The sequence below is a fragment of the Plasmodium chabaudi genome, assembly GCF_900002335.3.
Source record: "Plasmodium chabaudi chabaudi strain AS genome assembly, chromosome: 14".
Lineage (NCBI taxonomy): Eukaryota > Apicomplexa > Aconoidasida > Haemosporida > Plasmodiidae > Plasmodium > Plasmodium chabaudi.
The window spans coordinates 352241-379553 of record NC_030114.2 but is presented as its reverse complement, the minus strand read 5'-3'; the positions used below and the strand labels follow the sequence as shown (position 1 = coordinate 379553).

Genomic DNA, 27313 nt, shown 5'->3' with positions numbered 1-27313 from the left:
ACTTTATAAAATCTAAGCTTTTTAATACGGTTATAACTATGAAATTATGTTGATCTATTTAAAATGTTAATTCCCTAAAGATAAAAAGCATTTCAAAAATGGAAATAAGTAATGTACCTATATAATTTAATAAATACTGATATATGCGTCTTTATATTCTTTTTATTAGCATGGTCTATTGTTATTCTGTTCGCGTATGTATATACGTTTCTACTGTATTTCCTTAACATATTTAATGTTGTTCGATCTAAATTTGGAGAAATTATTGGAAAATACAATATGCCACAAGCAATATTGTGGGGTTATTGAATTATCGTAATTTTATTTTTTTCTCTTTCGTGTTTTTAATATTATAGTATTAGTTGAATAGGTGTATATATTTAATCAAATGAGAAATATATATTTTTTTTATGAATAACACGTAGTTATTTGTAATAAGAATAATGATAATTTTTGATGTTAAAGTTTTATGTTCTTAAAAATGTATATAATATGTTGTAATTTAAAATGTTTTCAACTTAAATTTATGAGCATATATACATGTTATCAAAATACAATTGATAAATAAAGATATAAAAAAAAAGGAAAAAAATTAGAGTGTGAAAATATATATAATAAAAAACATATTATATCTATATATGGGTATACAACATCTTTAATCACTTTTAGATTATATCACAACAGATATATAATAGACGCTTTCTTGATATGCATAAAAATAACTTATTTTTTCATCATTTTATGCATTTTGCTTTTGGCTAAATTTAATATTTTATTACCCTTAGTAAAGTCTTTTTTTTGTTGAGCTGGTGCTATATTTTTTTTTTTGTCCTCTTTACCTTTTTTTTTATCTTCCTTTTCTTTTCCTCCAAAACGAGCTTTATTCTATAATACGTAAAAAAAAAAAAAAATAAATATGTGATGAAAAAGATAAAATGGTGTATATTTTTGCCAATATATTAAAAAACAATTCATGCATATATATTAGTATTGAATAAATATTTTTATAGGGCTCTATAATTTGGTAGCTTCCTTCATTATTCAAAATGAAAAAAGAAGAAATGAAGCTAAAATATTTTGTGTATACATTTACATTATCATTTAAAATAAAAAGACAAATAAAACATTTGCCATTATTTAAAAATGATAATATAAATGTATATATATAAACAGAAGCCTTCTTTGCTTTTCGAAGTTTTACTACGTGAGAATATGTTTTGATGTCAATATTATCACGACTCTTAAACTTCAATGATAATATATAACAAAAGGCACTATTTTTTGTATTTATTTATTATTTTGTCAATGTTGCGCTATTGTCGTTATCATATGGTTATTATATTTGCATAATATATATGTTTTTGTTTATTCTCTTTTTTAAAACTTACTTTAGCTTCAATACTTTGCACGTAGGCTTTCCTGTTTCTTATATCTTCAACACTTAAACCACAAACAGCCTTTTGTACCTTGATGGTTTTCTTATATCGCCTTCTTTGTGTGGCTTCGACTTTTGTTTTTTTGTTATTTCTTCTCCAAGTCTATAACATTAAGAAAGATTAAATATTAAATAAGTAAACAAGCAAAGATAGTATGCTATATGCCATAATTCAAGGATAAAAATTCACATGAACATGGAATGTAATTGTAATTGAGTTTTTCATATATTTCTTATTTTTTGTAATAACCTGTGTCCATCTCAACTTAGCAGCCTTCTTCTTTTGTAAGGCAAGTGAAGCAAATTTTGAAGATAAATAGAAATATACTTTACCATCCTTGGCAATATATTTTTGTCCTCTACCAGGATATATCCTGTATTCGCTGAAGGAGCAGGCTTCTGTTTTGACAGTTGTTTTGATTGATGCCATTTTGTTTTCCTTTTTTTAAACCTGAAAATGTTATAACAAAATAGAAAATGTGAAACGTGGGGAATAAATATGAATAGAAATAGGTGGTATACATCAAGGTTTTCACAAAAGCAAATATAGAAGAAAAATATACAATATATTTTGGCCCCACTTTTTAATATATATTTATAAGCATGCATATACATATATATATCACCACTGCTATTATATCAATATATATACTGTTTTAAAGTAAGATCAAAATTATATTAATTTTGTATTTTTTAAATATATCTTAAGCTTATATATTTAAAATTATATAATATTTTTTCCCTATAAAATATGTAGCATTTACTAAAAATTTTATAGTGGCATAAACTTTTCTAAGGTGTAATATATTTTTTCAGTAAATATATTTCCCTCGTTTTTTTTTGTTTTTATATATTTGCTAATAAGATATATTTGTTAATTGCTATATAAAGTGGAGTTTTAAGCCTTTCTCAAAAAGCATTAAAATGTATATACAATAGCATAATATAAATTGGCCATAAATATACTATATATTTTTTTTGATTATCCAAAAAAGCATAATATAAATATATACTAGTTTATATATTATAACATTTATTATATTATTACCTTAATGTTGGTTTTCTTGTTTTTTAGGCTTTTTCCGTATATTGGAATTGTTTATAAAATTATTTACCAATGGAATTCTTAAAAAAAATAATTTTCCTTATTCCTTTTAATTTATATATTTTTTCTTATTCTTTTATTTTTTTAATTCGTTTTCATATTATATATATATTATATATGTAATTTTTATTACTAATTTGCAGCGCCCCTTTCATATTATATTCTCTTATTTATTGCTAATAAACAATTTTATCGTAAGGCATACACTTATTTTTTAATTATATATATAATAATATAATAATATATTTATAATACAATATAGGGATTGGAAGAGGTACCACCTGAGAAAAATAATATTATATATGCATTAGGGGTTACGAAATTTTTATATATTAGCAATTTTTATGCGGCAACGTTTTTTATGGGAAATATATTAAAAAAATATATTATATATTTATACATATAATATATAGGGAACATACTTTTTAATTTCGTAATTTATTTCCCTATAGGATTTGTTCTTATATAATAAATAATATATAGTTAAATATAGTAAATAAATTAAAATTAAAAAAAACTGAAAATACTAGTAAATATAGTTTAATTTTTTTAATTTTCTTTTAATATTTGGCATTATTTTTTTGTATTATTATGATTATCTATATAATACAATACAAGGACATTTTGTTTTGGAATATACATTCCCTGATATATATTTCACTTTGATCCCTAATTTTTTGTCCCACAAAAATTAGCAAAATATATTTTCCTGAATGGTAATAATTTAAATATATGATAATTATTAATAGAAATTTATACTTATTTATAAAAAAAATTTACAATATGATTTATACAATTTTGTATAATTCATCATTTTAGCATAATAAATTACATAACCTTTTTAATAAACGTATTTTTTAAATGCTTTCAGTTTATTACTTCCATAAAAAGAATTGACAATATTTTGTGTGTATTGTGTTGGAACATGCATATATAAAGAATAATTTTCTTTTTTTATTATTTAAAAGGCTTTTTATGACATAACTACAAATTTACCAATACTACTATCATGTAGTATATGCATGTAACCTTTATATAATTATTTATGGCAACCCAACGTTGTAGAGTCTCTCTTTTTTATAAATGCAAATATATATCATTTGTTATTATTATTACAATGTGGGAATGTGTAGACATATATTAATATCAATATTATTAATTTTTGGGTATGGATTGGTCTGTTAATCTCAAAGATATGTATATAAAATTATAAAATGCTTTATATATTTTTGGGGGTTCTTATACGTGTTTTATATACCATATTAACTAGGAAATAATATCTTTAATTAAAATTCCCGTCGTTTAATAATATAAGGTGCGCATTTTTATCAAAGGTTTGTTTAATTCTCCATAATTTTTTCAAATAAAAAACCAAAAATCGATCTTCCTGTCGTACCTCATATATATAATATGTAGAAGGCATATAAGTTGCTAAATTATAAATATGTATAATATATATGAATGTAGAATAATAAATACGCACTAAAAATTATAGAGATCTTTTTCTTTATTAATTTCCACATTTTAATTTTTTTATTTTAATTTTTTTTTATTTTTTTAACATTTTTTTTTAATATTAAAATTTCTAAATTTGGTAAAATTTTTATAATTATCATTTAACTTATATTTTATTCCTACAATTCGGATGTATATATTTAAGTTTAATTCACTTAGTTTATTTTAATTAAATTATTATCTTTTATATACTTTTTATGATATTTTTCATGTGTATCTTGTAAGAAAAAGAGAAAAGCGGAGAAAATCTTGGGTTATATCTTTCTCTATTCCTCTCTACATATACTTATAAATAAATATCCTCAGAAGAGAAAAAGATATAACAATTTTGATAATGGATTTTTTTTCGTGGAAGGAAGATGAGATCAAACCGGATGAGAAATTAATTAAAGAATTAGATGAAGGTTTGATTAAGCATGAGGATGTAATAAAAATATCAAAATTACTGAAAGACTTTCGTTCATTAAAATTTGACAATTTAAATTATCACTCAGACAAATGTATATTAGCAAGAGAATATGCAATTATATACATGTCAACATATAAAAAGCATATCGATTTATTAAAAGATGAAACTATACAAATGATAGTAAAAACAATAAAAAGAACAGTATTAAGTATTAAGAATATAATAAGCAATGTGACAGAACAAATATTAAAATGCTTTAATATGATAAGAAACTTATATAACGATATGTTAAAATTAAATAATATATATTTATTTGATTATTGTTTATTTTCCATAATTAATGATGTACTAGGAATATTGAATGACGAACAAATATATCAATCAAAAGCATCTATATGGGGTGTTTCAGCTTTTTTAGCATTAATAATTTCAAATTATAAAAAGGCATATTTTATATATAAAGGAATAATGTCTTATAAATGTATTTATGTAATCCCTTTATTTATAAATGATATGGATGAAACAATGAAAGAAAAAAAAATTACACAAGAGGAATTATATAATATTATCCTTAAAGAAAATGATGAAAACATTTGTTCAAATTATTCAAGAATTGAAGCTTTTGTTAAATTGCATTTATCACTTTTTATAATTTTAAATGATACTAGAGAAGTATGGAGCTATATATCAGAAATATTAAATAGCGCTTTTAAACGAAAGACATATATATATTTTTGTTTAATATATTCAGCACTTGATGTTTCTTCATATTATTGTAAAGTTACCTATGGTCCTTTTTTTGATAATTTAATGGCATTGTTAAAAAACAAATTAATGCCAATTTTAGAAGAAGAATTAAAAAAAAATCCACCTCCATCTAACTTTGAGAAAATGGTAGATTACTATGTAAAAAAATTACATGTAGAATATTTAAATGATAATCAAACTTTTCCATTCCCTGAAGAAATAGTGGTTATACCTGATGAAAAGCTGTTATATATGGGGTTATAATTGTTTTTAGTTTGAAAAGCATACCCAATAGTTATAGAAAGGGATATGCTATCCTCTTTGGATAGTCGAAGGATTTCTATTACCGACACACACCATTTTCATTTATTACATATTTTATTAGGAAATGCTTTATTGTTTATTTTACTACACATTTTTATATGTATTTTATAATTCATTTGTTATTTTTTTTGTTTTTTGTGCCCACTATAAGCTTTGTAAAAATTAGCTTATTATGATTAAATATATTTATTCATTTAAATGACAACATTTATAGGCATACCAAAAAATGCATACTGTGAACATATTTATTTTCCTCTTTTCCACTTTTTGAACTTTTTCTTTTAATTTTTTAGTACACAAATAAGGACACAATATATTTTTTTTAAAATAATATATATATTATAAGCATATTTATAAGATTGTATACAAAGAAATGCTTGATATAAATTAAGACATTAGTCTTGCATAGCCATATATATTACATAATATTTGGACGCTTAGTGGACAAAATGTCTCTTTCCTACTTATTTGTCATTTCACACATTTACAAATTATATAAAGTTACATTTACTTTTTTATTAAAAAAAAGTACCGTAAAGAAAAAAATAAAAAACCTCATATACTAAATAAAGCATTTTTATAATACCTATGCAATATACACTCTATTTTATAACAAAGGCGACGTTGACTTTTTGGAAAATTATCTTTTGAGGGATTTTCACAATATTTACAATTATGTAGTGATTATATTTTTTATAATTTCTTTCCAAGAAGGTATACAAAGCGTGGGCAGTAAATGGGAAAGAAGCATGATCATAATTTTGGTTACCTACATATAATTTTTTCTTCTTTCTTTTATCACATGCACAAATATGTGGAAAAAAACATTTTAACTTATTTTTCAAAATAATTCTATATAATATTATATTACTGCTATACATTTAATTTATTTGCCAATTTTATAATTTTTTTTCCTGGTGAGAGGAACTAAAAAATAGGCTTTATTTTATGTACTTATTTTAGCTAAAAATAAAATATTATTATAAATTCCAAAAACTCATATCCGATTTAAATATTTTTTTAACAAAATAATTCCTAAATTGATAATTTATTTGATGTATGTACGTGTACGTTTTTATTTTTAATTTTATTTGAAAGAAATAATTTTTCGCATAAGGGATGCACAAAAAAAAATATATAAATTTGAGTAAAGAGAATTGTTTTAGATGATATATTCGTAAAAAGAAAAAGCCTTATTTATTTATATGTTATTTTTCGTTTCTTTCTGTTTTTTTTTTTTATTTTTAAATATATATAAATGCAAATTGTTTTAAGTCCATACGTCATGTATAATATGTTTAATAGTTATTATGCATTTATGAAGGACATTATAATGAATAATAATATGATATATATATATTTTTATATATTTTTCAAGTTTCATATAGAAGGAAAAACATATTTATGATAATATTAGTTTAATTTTTCAATATAATTATACTTTATGTAATGGATTTTTATTTGGAAAACAGTAGTGTACGTATTTTCGGTTTTTTTAACTTGAGGAACAAACAATATTCTTAAGAATAGAATATATATAAGGGGTATATTTCCACTCGTTTTATTACATAACACTAATTTTTATTCTTTTCTTACACATATCTTTAACTTAAAAGATTTTAAATGTTATAAGTTACGGGTATTGTGTTTTGTTTACATATATTCATATTGTATTTATTTTATTTTTTTATATTTATTTTTTTGTTAACCATAATATATATGCATATGCTTATTTATATTGAAGTATTTACAGTTATATTTCTACAAGTATTTAGTCAGTATTAATTTGAATGTTGTATTAGTTTTATATATTATTCATAGTAGTATTATATATATCATAAGCATTTTCTATATGTATCCACATTATAAAAAGTAGTACACACTTTATACAATTCAAAATGGAAATATAAATGACTTTTTTTTCTTTTTTTGTTTTTCATCCTGCTAAAAGTAAAATATTATTAATTTTATCGTTGCATATAGAACATCCTTTCTGTTATTTATATTTTTAATATATATTTATTATCTGTCTTTTGTATTATTTCATACTTTAAAGTTTTATAATAACATATATGCTTTTATTGATTAATGCATATTAAGAAAAGAAATATATTAAATAAATAGAAATGCACTCATACACACAGGAACTTGTGAATTCATATAACTGTTTATTTCATAGTTTAAAAAAAAATATTTATAAAAAAAAATGTAATAATAAATAATCGATACACAATGTGAAAGTATACAACGTTTTAGTGTTATAGGAGAATACTAAAAAAACAAATTGTTTTATTTGTTTTTTTTGTTTACTATGATTTTAGAACATATAATATGAAGTTTTATATATCTATCAGTATGTACTCATATATTGATTTATTTATAAATATTTAAATTTCGTTTTATTACGTCACTTTTTTGATATGTAAGCAAATACATTTAACACATTTTTGTTTGGTTTACAATATTTTGTTTATTATTATTTTTTTTTAATTTAATTATTTACTATATTATTTTTTTTAAAGGCATATGCCCCTGATATATATAGGGACAAAATAATTAAAGCTAATAAAATAATTTACGCATATATGTATTAATTTTTTATATGATAATTAAGATATTCTTAAATTCCAAAATATGCCTATTGTAGTTAATGATTTTAATAGTATCTTATTATTATCATTTATTATTTTTATTTTTTGATGTTTTGTTAATAACTTTTATCATTATATTTTTCCTGATTTATTAATAATTTTTTTTCTACATACATTTCAGATTTTTAATTTTTTTTTTCTATCTTAATACGTAATCACGTAAATATATATGAATGTGTATGTATTATATGCGCATGTATATGCATGTTTTTAAGGCTTTTTTTAAGATGTAATTAGAATAATGTTATCTTATATATATTGTATTTAATATTTATTATTTTGTTTATATTTTTTTAAAATCAAAATGTATATGAAAAAAGACTCATATAAATATTATTACAAGAATGTGTATAAGTACTCAAACAACACTGGGAGGTCAAAGAAGGTATTTAGTGCCCAAAGAATTAAGAATTTAGCTAAAGACAAAAAATTATTAGATGATGCTTTATTAGACTGTTATGGACGATTCATAGCTTTGCTTCCAGAATTTTTATTAAAAGACCATGTGCACTTATATTTTCAAATTCAAGAAGCTTATTGGTGGTATGATGATATGTGGCAAGACAAATATCCTGATAAATTACCAAAATTGAGTTTAAAAACATTTGGCTATTTAATATGTGATGATTGTCCAATATTAAAAAAATATGTACCCCCTTCAGCTCATGAAAAATTCTCATTAAATTGGAGGCGATATTGTAGAACTATACCTTTAAGGGGGGCAATTTTGTTGAACCACAATTTAAAGAAATGCTTATTAGTAAAAGGATGGAGCACAGATAACTGGTCTTTTCCCAAAGGTAAAATTGATGAACTCGAAGAAGATTCTGTTTGTGCTTGTAGAGAAATTTATGAAGAAATAGGAATAGATATATTTCCATATATAGATGAACAAGTGTATATAGAAACACATATTGAAGATCAACCAATTAAATTATTTATAATACCCGGTGTAAAGGAAGACACTCAATTTCAACCCAAAACAAGAAAAGAAATAGGAGCAATTCGATGGTTTGAAATTGAAAAAATAGAAAAATTTTTCTTTTATAAAAATTATAAAGGAAAAGGATATAATTTATTATTTAATAATAAAAAGGAGCGTATTAATGCTTCAGTAGTTTGCCCTTTTATACCAAATTTAATAAAATGGATAGGGATATTAAAAAAATGTATAAAAGGAAAATCTTTAGAAGAAAATGGATATATGTCAAGTAGTATAATGGCATATAAGTATCAAATAACTGGAATAGATGCAAATATTATTAAAAGTCTTCAAAAGGTCGACGCCGATTCATCTGAAATGATAAAAACCGCTTTACCTAAAAGTGATGATGATGATGATTTTGATGGTTATTATGATAATTCTGAATATGTAACAAAAGATGCGAAAGCAATAGAATATAATAACAAAGAGAAAGTCGAATTATTAGGAAAAAACGAAAAAAATTACAAAGAAATAAATGAATTATTAAACACGTACATGAAAAGTAAGGATAGCAATCGAAATATAGAAAAGAAAGGAGGAAATAATATTTTATATATGAATGGGGGAAAGAATACTCAAAACAATTCGAATCGTAATGATGGACATAATGGGACTATGAATAATACTATTTCTAATGAATATAATAGCGAAAGAAAAGAATCTTTTCCAATTTTATTAGAAAAAAAAAGTATAGGTAATTTAAAAATATATGAGCATGTAGAAAATTATAGTGATGAATCCGTGGATTTTTTAAAAAAGGGAGACACAGTAAAAGATCATCGAAAAGTTGTACATTCTTCACCGGCTATGAATGAGATGCTAAAATTTTTAGAAAATAATGATCAGGAAGACAGTAGTAATGATGATAATAAGAGTGAAATACCCAAAACTTATAATAATAAAAATATATCCAATACAAATAATACTGATGAAAGTGATGATGACTATAGTAATAACAACAATAAATTTAATGAGAGCAAAATGGGGGTTAACAAAAATAACAGTGAAAAAAAATTAAGCAAAGATGGAAGTAAGGTACTTGGTATAGGAGACAATAATTATCATGATAAAATGATAGTAGCAAATAATGATTGCAAAAACACTTTAGTAAAATATATTAACAAAGATGCAAAAGGTATGGATTATAATAATAATAAAAAAGGAATGAGTATTAGCAGTAATGGAAGTATTAGTAATAATAAAGGAAAATATGATAATTCTAGGAATAACCGAAATGTTAAAAACGGTAGGAATAGTAGGAATAGTAATATATATGGATATAATTTAAATAATAATAATTATAACTATTATTATAATAATACGAAGGAATATAATACAGCTATGAAAGGTGGTGATTGGGATTATTATGATCGAAACTATCGATATAATTTTAATAAAATAAAAACGGGTCATTTATCAGCTTTACGATTGAAAGAAGTAGGTTTAAGAAGTTTTGATGATCAAGATATAGATAAAAGGAAAAAGTTGCATTTACATTTATATGGAAATAAAAAAAAATTATATCAAACAAATAAAGATTTATATAGGTATAATCAAAAAAGCATGAAAAATGAATATAAATCATTAGATGATGAATCAGTTCATTATATGCCAATTAAGCATAAAACCAAAGATTCTTGTAATGATAAAACTTTTGGTTATAATCATTCAAATGGTTGGAGCCCTGAGGATATGTTTAAATTAAATGAAGAAAAATTCGGTGTCCATTCGACTTATAATATAGATAAGTATACTACTCCATTAATATATAATGAAGAATGTGCATCACAAGTTAATAAAATTGCTATGCAAAAAACAAATTTTAGCCAGAAACTAAAAATCGGTAAAAATGGAAATGATCATGGAAATAAATTAATTACAACTATAGCCAAAGCTAATAATATAAAACCTACTGATACTATTAATAATCATACGAACGAACAAAAAGATATTAAGGAGGGAACAAATCGAAAGAGTTCCATGGTGAATCGGGGGGAGCATAAGAATTCATTAAGTAATGGAAATAGTGCATATGGAATTTTGCCTAAAAGCACTTTGAATATCAAAGTTGATCTTAGCAGCAATAATAATAGTAATAAAAATGAGATAAAAAGAGAAGATACTGGCAAGAACATACTTAATAGTAATGTATCAATTTTAGAAGATACTTGTGAAAATAGTTATTTTCAAAATAAAAATGAAAAAAATAGTATATATAATTCTAAAATTGGTAAGTTGGAATTGGCTTATAATAATAATGATACTATTTTAAAAGGTCTTAAGCAACAAAATGAAAATTACCATAATAAATCTGATAGTACAGATGAAGATATGGAAAATACGAGAGCTGCTAATGAAAAACTCAGAGAGCAATTTCTTCAAAAACTTAAAAAGGAAAAAGCTGGCATATCAAATAATATGAGTTCTCTATATACGAAAAATGATATATTGGGAACTATTGGTAGCGGAATCAATATCAATAAGAGGGAACTAGTCAAAGCAATTATAAAGAATTATTATAAAGAAAGGGGGCTAACAGAAGGTAAAGAAATAGGGAAATCAGAAAATCCTGTAGATGCTCGAGAAAATATAGAAAGCATAGAAGATATAGCAGAAAGGAAACACAAATTGAAACAAATTTTGAATGGAGGAATGAAAAATATGGGTTTAGAAAACGATACTATAAATAAAGTAATAAATAAGAATACAATTAATAAAATAAGCCAACAGGAAATGAATAAAAGTATTAATCATATTGGAAATAATGTGGATATTATGACGGTTAATAAAACTGCAATAAATAATGAAGATATAAAAATGGTAAATAGAAAAAATATGAACATACCCAATATAAATTCTAAAAATGTAGAAAACATAAAGGAGAAATTAGAAAATGGATTTTTAAAGAATAACAATTCAGGTAAACTTTTATTAGACTTAATTAAAGGAAGTAACAAAAAGCAAATGACCGATGAAAACTTTTTTGATTCAATTAATAACTATAATAAGAAAGTTATGCCAGAAAATATCAAAATTTTAAGTGAACAAGATATATTAAGTAAATACTACAATAGAGAAGGCACTAAGGATAATACAAATAATAATAATGATAATGTGAAATATGCTATTAATAAAGTTGGTGGTCAAAAGAATACTAAAGACGAGCAACTAAGGAATATAAAATATGACAATATTGAAAGTGTATCTAAAAGTAATAATAGTAAAAGCGAACAGGCTTCTTCTATTAATACAAATAACAATTTTAATGAAATGGCTATGATTGAAAAGCTATCGAAGCATTTAAACAGTTACAATCCTTATGAATGATCCAATACTAACTCTCAGCTGTCTATGGGTATGGATATATCACGGATCCAAGAATTAACATTTTATTCCTGAAAGGTTCGAATTTTGTATGAAGTCTTTGCTGCTAATAATAACAATACCTTATATTTATTATACTTAATGTTTCAACAAAAGTATAATTATATAATTTTATATTATATTTACATTTTTATTTTAATAAATGTAATAAATTCAGTCGCAGTAATTTATATTTAATTAATTTTTTTATATATATTTTCCACTTATCCCTGTTAATATTTTAAGCACATATATTATGCACATGTGTGTGAATGCATTTGGACACGCATGCATATATTTGTGCATATATATTGGTGGAATGAAAAATATATATGCATTTATAGATAAGTTACATATATGGGAAAATCTATATATGCATTTAATTTATTGTGTATATAAATATACATAAATAAATTTTCTATATTATCTATATAGGGGCATATTTCGCTGTATTTTATTACTATCTTATCGCAGTATTTATATTTTAATACTAATCTTGTTTTTTTTTTTCATTTATTTTATAATTATATGCAGAAACATATATATAATTATTATGTTTTGTTATAACATAATTATATATTATAATTTCACCATTGGATGTTTATATTTATTTAAAAGCTTTAATTTTTTTTAATGAATATTTGTATTTGTGTTTTGTGCTGTCAATAAATTCATAAAGCAAATAATATAAAATAACTGAATACAAAACAAAATTATAGTAAAATTAGCACTGAAAAAATCACTAGAGTGATAAAAACAAACTTTTTTAATTTAATAAATTTTCATTTTAATGTAATTAACACATGTTTACAATTTTATAAATTTAATAATTTTATTTTTTTTACCTATCCAGTTGTGCTTGCATATAGCTACTTGGCTAATCATACAAAAATGGGCAACATGGGACAAACACATATGAATATATGCTTTTACAATTTTAGTTGTATCTAAGAAAGTATTGTTTTTTATAAGAACATGGTGTTCAAATGTTTCCAACAAAAAATATTATTATGTGTGTGAAGTCTTCACTGTTATTCATGTTTATTTTTTAACTTAAAAAAATATGTAATGAAAAAGTATATAACTACAAATATAAATTCCACTTCAAAAGTGAAATACATAAAAATAATATGATTTCATGAATACTTCAATATTAAAAAATGTATAATAAAGTAAATATGGTGCTAACAAATGTGTAAGGAAATGATTAGTCTATTTATACGATTTTCTTGTGTGAATAAAAAAGCGGTGATAATATAAATAAAGAAAATATTTAACAGAAATCGATTATATAAACTATTTTCATAAAATAAAATATATAAATTTACAATTAACACATTTTATTTATAATTTAGGTTTATACAAATTGATGTATATATATAGCTATAATTTATTAATTTTTATCTATTTAATATTATATGTATTATTTACTTTCCTTTTTTGGAATGATTAATATACGTGAAATAAAATTAGATCGTTCATAAGAGTAATGGATTGATAGTAGTTTTAGAAACATATAATAAAAAACACAAATAAGTAAATATGATAATGTTGTCAAATAAAATATTAGGATATTTCATTACATTTTAATTTATACAAAGAAATATTAATGCCTTATTTCTTATTGATTGATTACCCAATTGATGGAGTGCAACAATAATAATATACAACAATTTTCGAAAAAATGTTATTCTTTTCATGTGAAATATAAATAGGGATAAAATATATTTATTATTTTCCCTTTTTGTTTATTGATATTGGATGGGGAAAATAAAGGGCATAATAAATAACAGTAGTATAAGTAATAGTAATTGATACACTATCAGTAACACCAGCAAATGAAATGATGAAGAAGGTAGTGAAAGTTATTTTATGTATTCTTGTTGTTAATCATCTGAGGAGTGTTAAAAGTTTTATTATCAATACAAATAATACATTTGATATAACCGATTTCAAAAATTGTAATAATTTAATAAATACGAAAACGAAATATTTTAAAAATAAGAATGTGTCTATAAAAAAAAATATAATTTTTTTAAAGGATTATGAAAAAGAAGAAAATGATGATATCGATGAGGATATAGATAGCGAAGATATTAGTTCGATTCGTTCTAATGAGTCGGAAAAGTCTATTAAAAAAAACAAAATTAAGAATGTGGGAAAAAAAAAGAAAAAACGAAAAAAAGTTAGTAATGTGTTAAAATGTAAATCATGTACTAAACCCCTAAAGCCAAGTAAGAATATATGGATTATAGTAGTGAATTCAACATAACCAATTCGCAATAGTATATATGTTCATATATTAAAAATCTCTTATTCGTTAAAATTTAATTGGGATATTTATTTATTTCAAACTATAGGAGCCAAGTTTTGCGTTCATTGTGGCTCGAATGTTTCGGTTGAAAAAATTAAACTGAAGAAATATATAGAAGATATTTATTTGCCACTAAGGTATGTTGCACATATATACATGCGTAAGTTGCTGCGATACATTTAATATTCTTAATATGATGTTTTGACGATTTATGCATTTTTTAACAGAAAAGAGGAAGTCAGTGCAAACACATATCGTGTTGAAAGGGGATTTTGGAATGATATATTACCAGTAATATAAAAAAATATACATTATTATTTTTTGATATTTTTATTCTGTAATTTTATTCATATTTATCTTTGTTTTTTATAAAGAAATTGGGAAAATACGAGCTTCATGAATTGGGATCAAACAATTGGGAAAGCTTTTTAAAGTAATATTTTATAAAGCAAAATATGAATTCACTAGACTCGGTTCATTATGGTCTTTATGGGTGTGCACATACAGACATGTATATTTTTTTATTTTTTGCATAGATATTTAAAATCAAAGAATTGCTCTCCAAGGACCATGGCCCTATATCAATCTACATACCAGGTAAGTTTGTCTTTTTGTTATTATAACATTTTATTTTCCTATTGATCATATATTTACAACATTGTTATATTGTTTATGTTTTTGAAGCAATCATTGAAATATGCTCTATATAGGGATTATTTAAAGAGCGTACATAATTTTCGTAAAATCAAAAAAAGTACTATTCCCAGAAGAAAAACAATTCCTCTATCACCAAAAGAGGTACCGATTTATTTTTTTTTGTATAATGCTTACACAAAAGGATTATCACCAAATGTGTATATGTATTCTTTAACAACATACTTTATGTTGATATCGTTTAATTTTTTGCACTTCAGATTGAGTTATTGCTAAAGAACAGTGGGGATATGCATCGAGCTATATTTGCCACAAGTATAGGTATTGCATATAAATTATTTTCTATGCATATTATGTATATACCAAATAGTATGCATTGTTATATTGAATACATTAACTTTTTAAAACAAATTAGGCATAGGCTTGCGTCCTTCTGAAGTATTAAGAATTTTATGGGAAGACATAAACTTTGAAAAGAAGGAAATTTTTATTAAAGGAGAAAAAACAAAATATAGTAACACTGCTATACCTTTAACCAATTTTGCTTACACCGAGTTGATAAAATGGTATTTCGTCATTTTCACAAAATTTAATTTTCGATTAAAATATAACTTTCACGCTACATGAGTTATGGTTGCTACTTTTATATATTATTGGATACACTATTTATGTTACACATGTATATTTTTTTTATTTTAAAACGAAATAGGTGGGAAATAGAAAAAAAGCCGTCAAAAGGATTATGCTTTTATCAGGAGACTATCAATAATAAATTTAATTACACAGACACGAAAACTCCATTAAGTACTTAATTACTTTTTCAAATACATTTTAAGATTTAATAATTTGGGGGCATAAACAATTGCACATTTTTGTTTCCAAATTAATATATCTATATATAATAATTCATATATATCATGTATTAACTTATTTTTAACAGAGACGTTTAAGACCGCATTAAAGGGGGCTGCTAAAAGGTACAATGATTTTTACACGCACACACACACACAAGATGTTGTGTGTGGCTACATTTCATTTAAAGCTATATATTCTATTATACAAATATTTATAAAAAAATATTATTGCATGGAATTTTATTATACAGAGCTGGAATCGAAGTTAGTGAAGATGGAAAAAAACGAAGAATATTTCCTTACTTGCTAAGGTAAACAAATATAAATAATTTTCTTATCATCTTTATATTGGGTTGTGAATATTATTTTTAAATAATTATAATAAATATATAAAATTTTTTAGGCATTCCTTTGCAACTATTGCTGCATCATCTAACCCACCAGTCCCATTACCAGTAGCACAAGTAATTTTCCCTTTAATATATTACTTAAACATTTATATATATATTATAGTTGATAACAAAAAAAATATGTATTTATGACTATAATGTATAATGTTTCATTATTTTTTTATAGGCAATTATGAGGCATTCCTCATCAAAAATGTTATTAGATACATACACAAAAGCAGGTAATAACATAATTAGGGATGGGCTAGATAACTTTAAAATATAAGGCGAATATTATAGGCAGCCATATATATATTATTGTTGTTAATTTGTGTGGCCCAATCAGATACCCCTTGATATATCAAACATTGTATATACGCTTTCAGTATAAATTAAAAAAAAATTATATTCGTTATATAAATTTGCACACATATATGGGAACAATTCCCCATAATTTTTTGTCATTATTTTTGAAAATGTTCATATATATTTTTTTTTCGTTATTTTGCTTTTTTTGTTTTTTTATAATTTTTCAAAATGTTTATTTACATAACTAAGCAGCATTATGTGCACGTATGCTTCACATTTCAGACTGCCACATAATTATTTGGGTTTCATTAATACGACTATAACTTTATTTTTTAAATTATTTTTCTATCTGTCTATGCATTATAGCAATTTCTTTTTCATGTACATTTTGTGTGCCTTTGGCGAACGATTTTAATATTTTTAACATCATAAAATATTATACTTTTAAATATTTTGCTTATTATTTGGGATAATCTCATTTGCATCATTTTTATCATCTTTTTCCTCCGCATTTGTATCATTTTTGTTATTCTCTTTTCCTTCATTTTCGCTTAAATTTTCCACACATGGTGGCAGATTCACATTTAAATTGGATTTTTCCATCTCATCAATAGCTTCTTTATCTGCTTGATCATAAGACTCATTACTATTCTTTTGTTCAGATAAATGGCCACATGTTTTATTATCTATAGATGTTGTTTTGTTTACTAAACCATCGGCGAGCTTATGTGTGTTTGAAGATGCATTGTAATTCTTAACATGATTTTTATTCGTGATATTTGGATATTTAACTTTAGGTGTATCAGCATCCTTGGGCATATTAAAAAAAGACGTATTAAGAACATTCGACGCCATGCTGAAAATCGAGTTTATTTTTTCGGTTTCCATTATAAGATTGTAAATATTTTTTTTTGATGAATGATTATTAAAATTCTGAGAATTCTCATAATCTCTTTTATCGTTATTGTAACAGTTTTCATTGTAAATATAATTTGGATCCTTTATACCTATTCCTGGATCAGGTGGATTATTTTTTACATTACTATTTTCAAGACGATTTTCATGATTTGGCGTTTCATTATCATTAGTATATTCTTGAGGTGCTAATTTATTAAATGATTCTTGAGAGAGGTTTTTATCAATTATATTATTTTGACTATCTCTATTTTGATTACTTTGCCCATCCATATTGTTCTTTTGAATTAATTTGTTTTCATCTTTATTCTGCGATTGAATGCTATTCATATAATTAATGTCATTATTATGAAGAGTAGTAGTATGTTCAGGTGGTTTAATGTATTTGTTTTCCGTAAGATGGTTAGATGGATATTTTGATGGTGTTTGTTTTTTTTTATTGGCATTTTGAGAATATTCGGTTTTAACTTCATTAACAATGTTTTTAATATGATTTTGTAAATTTGCATTTTCTTCATCTAAAAGTTTATTTCTATATTTCACTACTTCCATGTTATCTGAAATAATGGCAATAGCATTTTGTAACTCCAATATCCTTCTTATTATTTCATTGTTTGATATTTTTTCTAATTTTGCGTCAGATAAAGGATACATTTTTTACAATCAAAATATCATTGCTATAGAAATTTTAAAGGCTTATCTTGAAAATCTAAAAAGGGAATATCAAATGTACATAATACATACACGTGTGTGTATACAATTATGTATTGTATCCTGGATTGGCATATTTTTTCATTAATATGATGTATACAAAAAAAAGTAAATATTTAACAAATCATTTTAAAATTTAAATAATTTTATAGGGTGAAAAAATATTAATAATATACTCAGCAATTTGGAAAATAGCTATTCTTAATATGTATGCATATTATTTTTTTCCTCTCACAATTTTAATTTATATAACGAAAAAGGAAAAATATAAAGTGTGATAAATATAGGCACAGGTCGAAAAAATAATTGTCAAATTAATAAAAAAAAACGAGTTGAAAAAAAATTATATGGAAAAAATATAGAAATATTTGAGCATGATAAAATAAATGTAAAGATATAATATATATATAATAAAGGAATATGGGAAATCGATAAAAATAGGTTATATAAAGGGTAGGGACAAGAAAATCATAAAAATTAATATGGCGATTGAATTATATGAAGAATTATAAAATATTATGGACAAAATATTACATAGGAACAAATTTTCTTTTGGATGTTTAAACAAAAGATTTTACATAACAAAATCAAGTGAAGTAATTAAAGTAAAAAGTAATAATAGTAATAATATTAATAAGAAAAAAGAACGATTTAAAAATATATATATAGATTTTTCTTTAAATAAATATATAAACATCAATAGCTTAAATGTAGATAAGTTTATAAAAACACCTATACACTACCAATCATTTCGAGAATTGGTTGACACCTTAAAATGTGCAAGCAATGTAAGATTACAAAATATACATTTGGTTCGGAAAATATTAAACTCATTAGAGATATATATAATAAATTATTTAAACAATCGGAATTTATACACCGAATTCAATGGGGGTAATGAGGACCTATTGGATATGAATGAAAATGACGATGATGAAAATGCGATCGTTCCAAATAACATAGTAACAATATTAATAAGTCTATACAAACTGAAATATAGAAATGTGAATTTTTTAAAGTTGGTCGAAAATTATATTTTTATAAATAAAAACAAGTTTAAAATATCCCATATACATTTAATATTATACATATATGCATATTTTAATAGAGTTAATAAAAAATTTATCAATTCTTTACTTGTTATAATTTTAAATAATCAAAATATATTAAATTCAGATAATATATTGAATATATATACGTCTTTATTTTATTTAAATTGTAAAAATGATACAACTTTACAATCGTTGTCAAATTATATTATATCAAATAAATTAAATTTTGATATTAATGTTATTATTTTTCTATTGAATAATTTAAAGAAGTTGAACTGTACCAATGTCGATCTTTTAGAATATTTTCGTCATCATATAATTTTAAAGTTAGATCTACTGAACCCCCAAGGGAATATCGAATATATAGATTCTTTTTTTTTAAAACGAAATATTCAAAATGCATTAAATGAAAAATATGATGAAATAAGTCCAAATGATGATGTTGTTAAAAGCAATAATACACACCCCACAAATAATAAATCATCAGCAAATTTAGACAAATCAATAGATGGATATGGATCATTACATAATAAATATATTGTGGAAAATAAATATGTAGATTACATATATGAATATTACAATAAGAAAGATATAGAAGACAAAAATAAAAATAAAATAAACTTACTAATGGAAGTTTTAATTTATTATAAATACTTTAAAGAAGATATATTAAAAGCTGTATATGAATATTTGTTAAATAATTTAAAAAAATTTAATAATGAAGATATTTATCAAATTTTATCAAATTTATATTTATTTGAAATAAATAATTATGAAAATATTAAATTGTTAAATAAAAAATTTCTTTTAAGTTTGTGTCATTATTATGTTCCATTTTATAACAAGTCTAATATAATTATTTTTTTATTTTTAAAAATGTTACTTGAAAAATATAATTATTGTAATATTTTTATTGATCAAATATTAGTATATAAAATAAAGGAAGATATACTTACACTAAATAAAGACGAATTTTTGGCTTTTCTGAATAATCATAAAAATACCAATGTTATAAAATATTTGTGTGATATTTCTTTAATTTATTATGATTTTTTTTCACTACACACAAAATTAAAAGCAGCTTTGCCATCGAATGATGAATGTGATAATACACATTCTATGGACCAAACTACTTATACTCTAAACGTTGATACAGATAAAAAAAACGATGAAAAGCAAAACGAAGTCAAAGAGAACGAATATGCTTTAAATTTTGGATTTATAAAATATTACAAGAAGCCTAATGATGTTAATACATTGAATGCAACCAGAATTGATAGCAGCGAAGAAAAATCCAATACATCATATATATTATATAAATTTAACGAAAGAAACAAATTACAATCCTATGAAGAAAAATATTTATTAGAGCTTTTTTATTTTTATATTGAAATGGAATATTATGAAGGAATATTTTTATTTTTAAAAAGCTTATTTAATGGTGTGAAATGTTTAAAAAGGTTTGATCCTTATATTTATTGTAATTACGACAATTATTATTCGAAAGGTGAAAAAGCGAAATTGAAAGAAAAAAATGAATTTTTAAAAAATATAAACAAAGAAAATAACATTTTTAAAAAATTCAATGCATTAAATATTATACATATTTATGAATATTTTAAAAGTGTGTTTGTGTCTTATGACGATTTTATTTCAAAAAATAAAAAATTAATAAGCTCGGATTATAAGAAGAGCTTGTATTATTTTTATTTAAGTAACTGTATAAATTCTGAATGTGTAAATTTGGATGGTACATTTTCACCTAATGATGAAAGGAAAGACAACTATTACAACACTAGTGAAAATAATAACAATAATTATAATTATCATGATGCAGAAATAAAGCATTTTAAATCTGGGAGTAACAAATATTTATTAACCAATTCGAAGATAAATTATATTAGTCATAAAAATAGGAATGAAGAAACTAGTTATTTTGGAGGAAATAAAATAGAGAGGAACAATTTCAAATTCAATGAAATATCTGACAAATCTGTAAACAAAAATCATGCTTATGATATTGAGGAAAGCAAATTTGGAATGAACAATATTGATAATGACTATAAAAATAATGAATATATAAACAGGAATGCGCCATTATTTGACAGTGGCATTTTTAATATAAATAATTATATTTATAATATTTTAAATAATATATTTATATATACCCCAGTAAATTTATATGCGTTATATATTCATTTCTTTGATTCAAGAAATATATTTTTATTGTTAGAAAATATTGTTTTCAAGTTAAATTATGTAACTGCAAATTTGTTATCTTTAGTAATTGTAAGAATATTTCAATTATTAAATAATGAAGCTTCAGAAGAAAAAGTAAAAAAAAAATATATATATTTTTTAGATTTGTTCCATGAATATTTATTAGGAAATGAAATTAATGATGAAAAATTTGAATATAAAAAAGTGCGTAATGATAATATAGACGGATGTTACGATTTAAATTGGGAAGACAAGAGACTAGTAATAGATCATATTTATCAAAATTGTATAAGCAAAGATAAAGAAACGTCACAAAATATTAAAAAACATATTGCTTACTTATTGTATAAAAATAAAAAATATTCAAAATATATAAATAATGACATAATTTTGAATGAAAATTTTTTAAGTTACTTTCGTGAATTAATTTTAAAAAATGAAAATACACTACACCCCCAAAAAAAAAACTTTATTAAATGTTTTTATTATACCTTGTCAAATAAATGTCTATATTTTATATTGAACTCTTTATATTTGGAGAAAAAAAATTCCAAATATATTCAATGTGTAGAGGTGATAACAAATATATTTATTTGCAGATATATTCAATATAAATATAATAGAAATGAAGAAGAAATGAAAAAAGGGGATGATAAAAGTAATATTGAAGATGATTTAGGAATAAATAATGATATACAGGAAAGAAATATATTCTCTTCTACTTTTAGCTCAGATTCAAATAATCTCGATCTTAGTGAATATTCTTATGACAAAAAAAATAAAAAAGATGCTTACTCCAATGAGATTACTAACGAAACAGATGAAAATAATGAATATACAAATGTAGAACACGTTGAAGATAATAATAATGATGAAACAAAATTGTTTATGCAAGCTTATTATTCAATAGTAAAAATTCGATATTTTCATGAAATTCCAATAAATAAACATATATTTCGTGAATTATGCATAAACATAGATTATATTGATAAGAAGAAATTTATTAAATTCCTTTTCTTTTTATATAAATATAATTTTGGAGAAACAAAATATATTTTAATGTTACAAAAAAAATGCGCTTTATATATGGATCTATACTATGCGCATTCAAGTTGCCGAATTATAGAATTTCTTTGTAAAAAATTAAATATTAGTATCGATGAAAATCCAAAATCTATACCAACAAAACAAACATCTTACGACTATGAGAATAAATAAGATTGGAATGGGTACACACATATGAGAAAATTTTACACACATACAATATGTGATATTTTTTGCAAATTGTTATATTGGGAATATGGCAATCCCTCGTTTATACGTGTTTAAACGCTATATGTTCCTGTCCTATTATACCTATGTATATATGTGGGCAAAGTAGTCTAATTCGATCTTAAAATTATGCAAATATATTTTAAAATGCATAAAAGATGAATTTGTAATGCTTTTCAATTTTATTTGATGTGTCAATTTTGTTTTTTTTTAAATTAAATTTTTTTTAAGTTTGTAACTTATTGTTTTAAAAACATACGCTATTTATTTTTTATTTAATTATAAAAAATATCGTAATTATAACTACTGATAGGCACTAATTCGATATTTGCCACAAAGCTATATTTCACATTTATATATTTTATACTTTTCTATTCATTTGTTTTAAGTTATCTTGCAAAATATGGTATAAAAAAAATTGATATATTTACTTTCATGGGTTATATAAACCGTTCTTAATAAATACAGTTTGATGAAAAGGGCATATTCACAAATATATTTATTATGTTATTAGGAAAACAATAAATATATCATAATTTTTTTGTCCATTCTATTATTCACCGTCAATTTTGTAGAATAAGAAAAGAAAAAAAAATATATATTATTCTTAGGAATAATAATTTAATAATATAAATGGTTCACGAGATTGCAATTATTTTATTAATTTTAAAAAAATTATTTCCGTCCCTGAGCAATATGTAAGCATAAATATGTATTTACTTGAGTTCCATAAATATGGAAATAAAAAATCTTAATTTCTGAGCATTATATATAATGGTAATTTACGTACATCCCGCATGCAAATAATAATTCGTATAGCGCATCGTGTACCTTTACGTATAATTTCTATAATAATTGTGTGTATGAATTGCATACATATTTTTTAATGTAGAATAGTATGGAAATAATTTATGTTTTTAAGAATTTTATTTGTAATTCATATTTTTTTCGTTTCAATTAAAATTAGTAATTTCTGCATTATAAAAATAACAAAAAGTAAATAAATGAAATAAACTGAATTAAGGAAATATTTATGGAAATATTACTTTATTAATTTTTTTATCGCATTTTCTATGTTACATATAAAAGTACAAGTCGCAAAAATTCAAAAAATAAATGAAAAATACATATTATTAATATATTTATATTATTTGATAATAAATAGATTTAATATTATATCGTTTTTCTTTAAATTATGTTATTAAAATATTTGTAATATTCTATTTGTATTCCTAAATGTCGTTTATATACATTAACACGATTTTTGTTATATATTTTTTGGTGTGCTTCAACGTATACTATTTTCACGAAATGAATGATTGCGCAGATGGATCAATCATTAGTGATATAGTAAGAGCAGATATTGAAAGGAGAAAGGAAACAATAAATGATATAATAAAGTGTAAGGAAAGGGTGCCATTAGTTGAATATAATAAGAAGGGGAATGAAATGAATATATGTTCAAAATACTATTTTATAAATAATATATATATGAATGTGATATATGAAAATAATAAATTTAACTTAAATTTTGTAAACGAAGATTATTCAAATGTTGAAAAACGAGAAGAAAAAGGGAATCCCACCTTTAAAATAGGTGGCTTTGAAAATATGGACATGGCAAGAGACTTTGAATTCGATATAACAAATGATACACTCGAAAAAAGTATGTATAATGAATTTGATAAAAGTTTAATTAATGATGAAGATCCAAATTATTCTCAAAGCAATAGCTCTATGAATGATAATATATATGATGAGATCGGAGATGCAAAAATTGACAAAGCTATAAACACTTATTTAGATAACGACATAATAAATAAAGAATTAGATGATTGGGTTCGTTATATAAAGGGTGGGCCAAAGACCAATTATATAATATTATTAAGCGGTGCATCAGGATCAGGTAAAAGCACATTAAGTTGTTTGCTAAGTCTATTTTTAAATATTAATAGAATTTTATCGACGGATATAATACGAGAAATTTTAAGAAAATATGACACAAATGATGATAAATATCTAAAATATTCAACATATGAATCATGGAAATTACCTAGTACTGATGATGAGGGATATGGGGAAAATCAATGTATGAATAAAAATGCAACAAGTATGGGTAACGGAATAGGATATCCTAATGGGAGAAACGAAGGAAAACCATATGATGCTTATCATGATCCTAATACCAGTTTTTCAAACGGAAACGATATGAATGAATGTGAAAATTATTCATCCGAATATTTAAACGATAATATTCCTCATTCTGTATTGAGAAAGAGATGCATTGGAAATTATTCAAAACAATGTACCCGTTTGTATAATTTTATCGATGAAGTTATTCATTATCATGTAGTGAATAATGAATCTATAATATTAGAAGGTGTACATATAAATGCAGAATTAATAAATCATTTAAATAATAAATATCCAAATAAAATAATATATTTTTTAGTTTATATTAGTGATAGAGAGACAAGTATTCAGCGATTTTCAAGTAGAGCTATTGGTTCAGATACGGAAGAAAATAAATATATTAAAAATATTAACTATATCAATGATATACAAAATATTTTAATAAAAACTACAAAAAAATTAGAGCCTCCAATTAACTATATTGAAAACATAGATATTTATAATTCTTTAGAGCAGGCTCTTAATATAATTTACTCATCTACCTAATTCAGTTAATATGGAGAAGGCACAGATATATATCCTAGGAAAAACAAGTATTTCGTTAATCACACTCTTTTTAGGTTTTAGTTGTCTTATTGCGCTCATGTGTGCATTGAGCCTTATTTCTTTTTATTAATTTTTTCAAATATTTTTTGCAAGCATTCGTTATTTATAAGTTCGCAATGTTATTACAATTATGTTCGATTGTATTTTTATGTATTCCTTTATTCTTCATTATACGCATCTGAAGTATTATTCAACCTGACATATTTATGTACATATATATATATATATATACGCCATATGGATGTGTGTAGTTTTATATTATTTACAATTTTTATCATTTTATTATTGTTTTTTCCTATATTTTTACGAAATATGATAGTTTATGAAATTTATTTTAATATTTGAAGCAGATTATTTTTTTTTATGTATTCATCCTTATTTGCTGTTTTCGTTTTTTTTTTCCATACACATTATGAGTATCGTTTTATGTAAAATTATTCATCCGTTTATTACTTATATATTTTATTTATTATTGTTATTTTTTAAATATATTTATCAGTTTTTACTACATAGATTGTAGAATAATAATTAATTTTCATGCACATTCATTTTTTGCTACCTACACCTTTTTATTATATTTTTATATTATTTTGTTGAAAAATATAATAGTGTGTTACATTAGATTAGTAGTGAAACATGGTTTATTGCATATTTTTTCAGTTTTGTTTTATATTTATTTTTTTATATGCAAATACATTAATTCAAAGTTACGCCAAACACATATATATATGTATATTTTTTTTAAAACGCCCCATAAAGGGTCATAAGTATAATAAAACTAAATTAAGCTTAATTTTGCAATAAAAAAAAAATAATAAATAATAAAAGAACCATTGAATAAATGGAATAATAAATTATTCTTTGTTATATTATTTTTAAATACAATTTTTAATATATTTTTAATGGTTATTTCCTAATATTTAACCGGAAAATGCATACACTTTTTGATACATAAAATACGTATTTTTTGCGTATGTTTATAATCTGATTAAAGTACATAAATTACCTCAATTTTAATAAGCAAATAAGAGAGAGGAGAAAAAAAATAGAAAATCATAAAAAATATATATATATTATATATATATAATCCGTATTCAGGCATTTTTATTTATGTACTTGTTCATGTAATTATCCGCATAATTACTTACGTAAGAGTTTACGTGCGAACGTGTTTTTTTATATATGTACTTGATGGGATAATACTGAAAGAGGAGCCTTGAAAAAGTATAATAGTTGTTTTTACTCTTATTAGCGTTATTATTTTTATGTATCTTTTCCATATTGCTCAAAGAAATGTGCTTTGAGCTTGTTGATATAAAAATAATTTATTAAATGAGGAATTGTTATGTT

At 22.8% G+C, this 27313-nt stretch overlaps 7 protein-coding genes across 7 annotated transcripts; 5 read left to right on the top strand and 2 right to left on the bottom strand.

The window, feature by feature from the left end:
• Positions 1-723: 723 nt before the first annotated feature.
• Positions 724-1865, bottom strand: PCHAS_1409500 (60S ribosomal protein L24, putative; the record flags this gene model as incomplete). The annotated part of the gene is made up of 3 exons (XM_016799565.1): positions 724-885; positions 1389-1538; positions 1686-1865. 3 exons carry the CDS (start codon positions 1863-1865, stop codon positions 724-726), a joined length of 492 nt encoding a protein of 163 aa, XP_016654839.1.
• Positions 1866-4389: 2524 nt separating this feature from the next.
• On the top strand, positions 4390-5475 carry PCHAS_1409400 (conserved protein, unknown function; the record flags this gene model as incomplete). The annotated part of the gene is made up of 1 exon (XM_016799564.1): positions 4390-5475. The coding sequence occupies one exon, from the start codon at positions 4390-4392 to the stop codon at positions 5473-5475; it is 1086 nt and encodes a 361-aa protein (XP_016654838.1).
• Positions 5476-8490: 3015 nt separating this feature from the next.
• Positions 8491-12498, top strand: PCHAS_1409300 (mRNA-decapping enzyme 2, putative; the record flags this gene model as incomplete). Its single annotated transcript, XM_735744.2, has 1 exon — positions 8491-12498. The coding sequence occupies one exon, from the start codon at positions 8491-8493 to the stop codon at positions 12496-12498; it is 4008 nt and encodes a 1335-aa protein (XP_740837.2).
• A 1879-nt stretch (positions 12499-14377) lies between these two features.
• PCHAS_1409200 (tyrosine recombinase, putative) lies at positions 14378-17031 on the top strand (the record flags this gene model as incomplete). Its single annotated transcript, XM_016799563.1, has 13 exons — positions 14378-14768; positions 14895-14985; positions 15076-15139; positions 15223-15281; positions 15385-15445; positions 15533-15646; positions 15763-15823; positions 15918-16068; positions 16212-16306; positions 16443-16479; positions 16608-16667; positions 16760-16820; positions 16933-17031. The coding sequence occupies 13 exons, from the start codon at positions 14378-14380 to the stop codon at positions 17029-17031; spliced, it is 1344 nt and encodes a 447-aa protein (XP_016654837.1).
• Positions 17032-17498: 467 nt separating this feature from the next.
• On the bottom strand, positions 17499-18623 carry PCHAS_1409100 (conserved Plasmodium protein, unknown function; the record flags this gene model as incomplete). Its single annotated transcript, XM_736315.2, has 1 exon — positions 17499-18623. The coding sequence occupies one exon, from the start codon at positions 18621-18623 to the stop codon at positions 17499-17501; it is 1125 nt and encodes a 374-aa protein (XP_741408.2).
• Positions 18624-19198: 575 nt separating this feature from the next.
• PCHAS_1409000 (conserved Plasmodium protein, unknown function) lies at positions 19199-23170 on the top strand (the record flags this gene model as incomplete). Its single annotated transcript, XM_736316.2, has 1 exon — positions 19199-23170. One exon carries the CDS (start codon positions 19199-19201, stop codon positions 23168-23170), a length of 3972 nt encoding a protein of 1323 aa, XP_741409.2.
• A 1365-nt stretch (positions 23171-24535) lies between these two features.
• Positions 24536-25903, top strand: PCHAS_1408900 (conserved Plasmodium protein, unknown function; the record flags this gene model as incomplete). Its single annotated transcript, XM_016799562.1, has 1 exon — positions 24536-25903. One exon carries the CDS (start codon positions 24536-24538, stop codon positions 25901-25903), a length of 1368 nt encoding a protein of 455 aa, XP_016654836.1.
• Positions 25904-27313: the final 1410 nt, after the last annotated feature.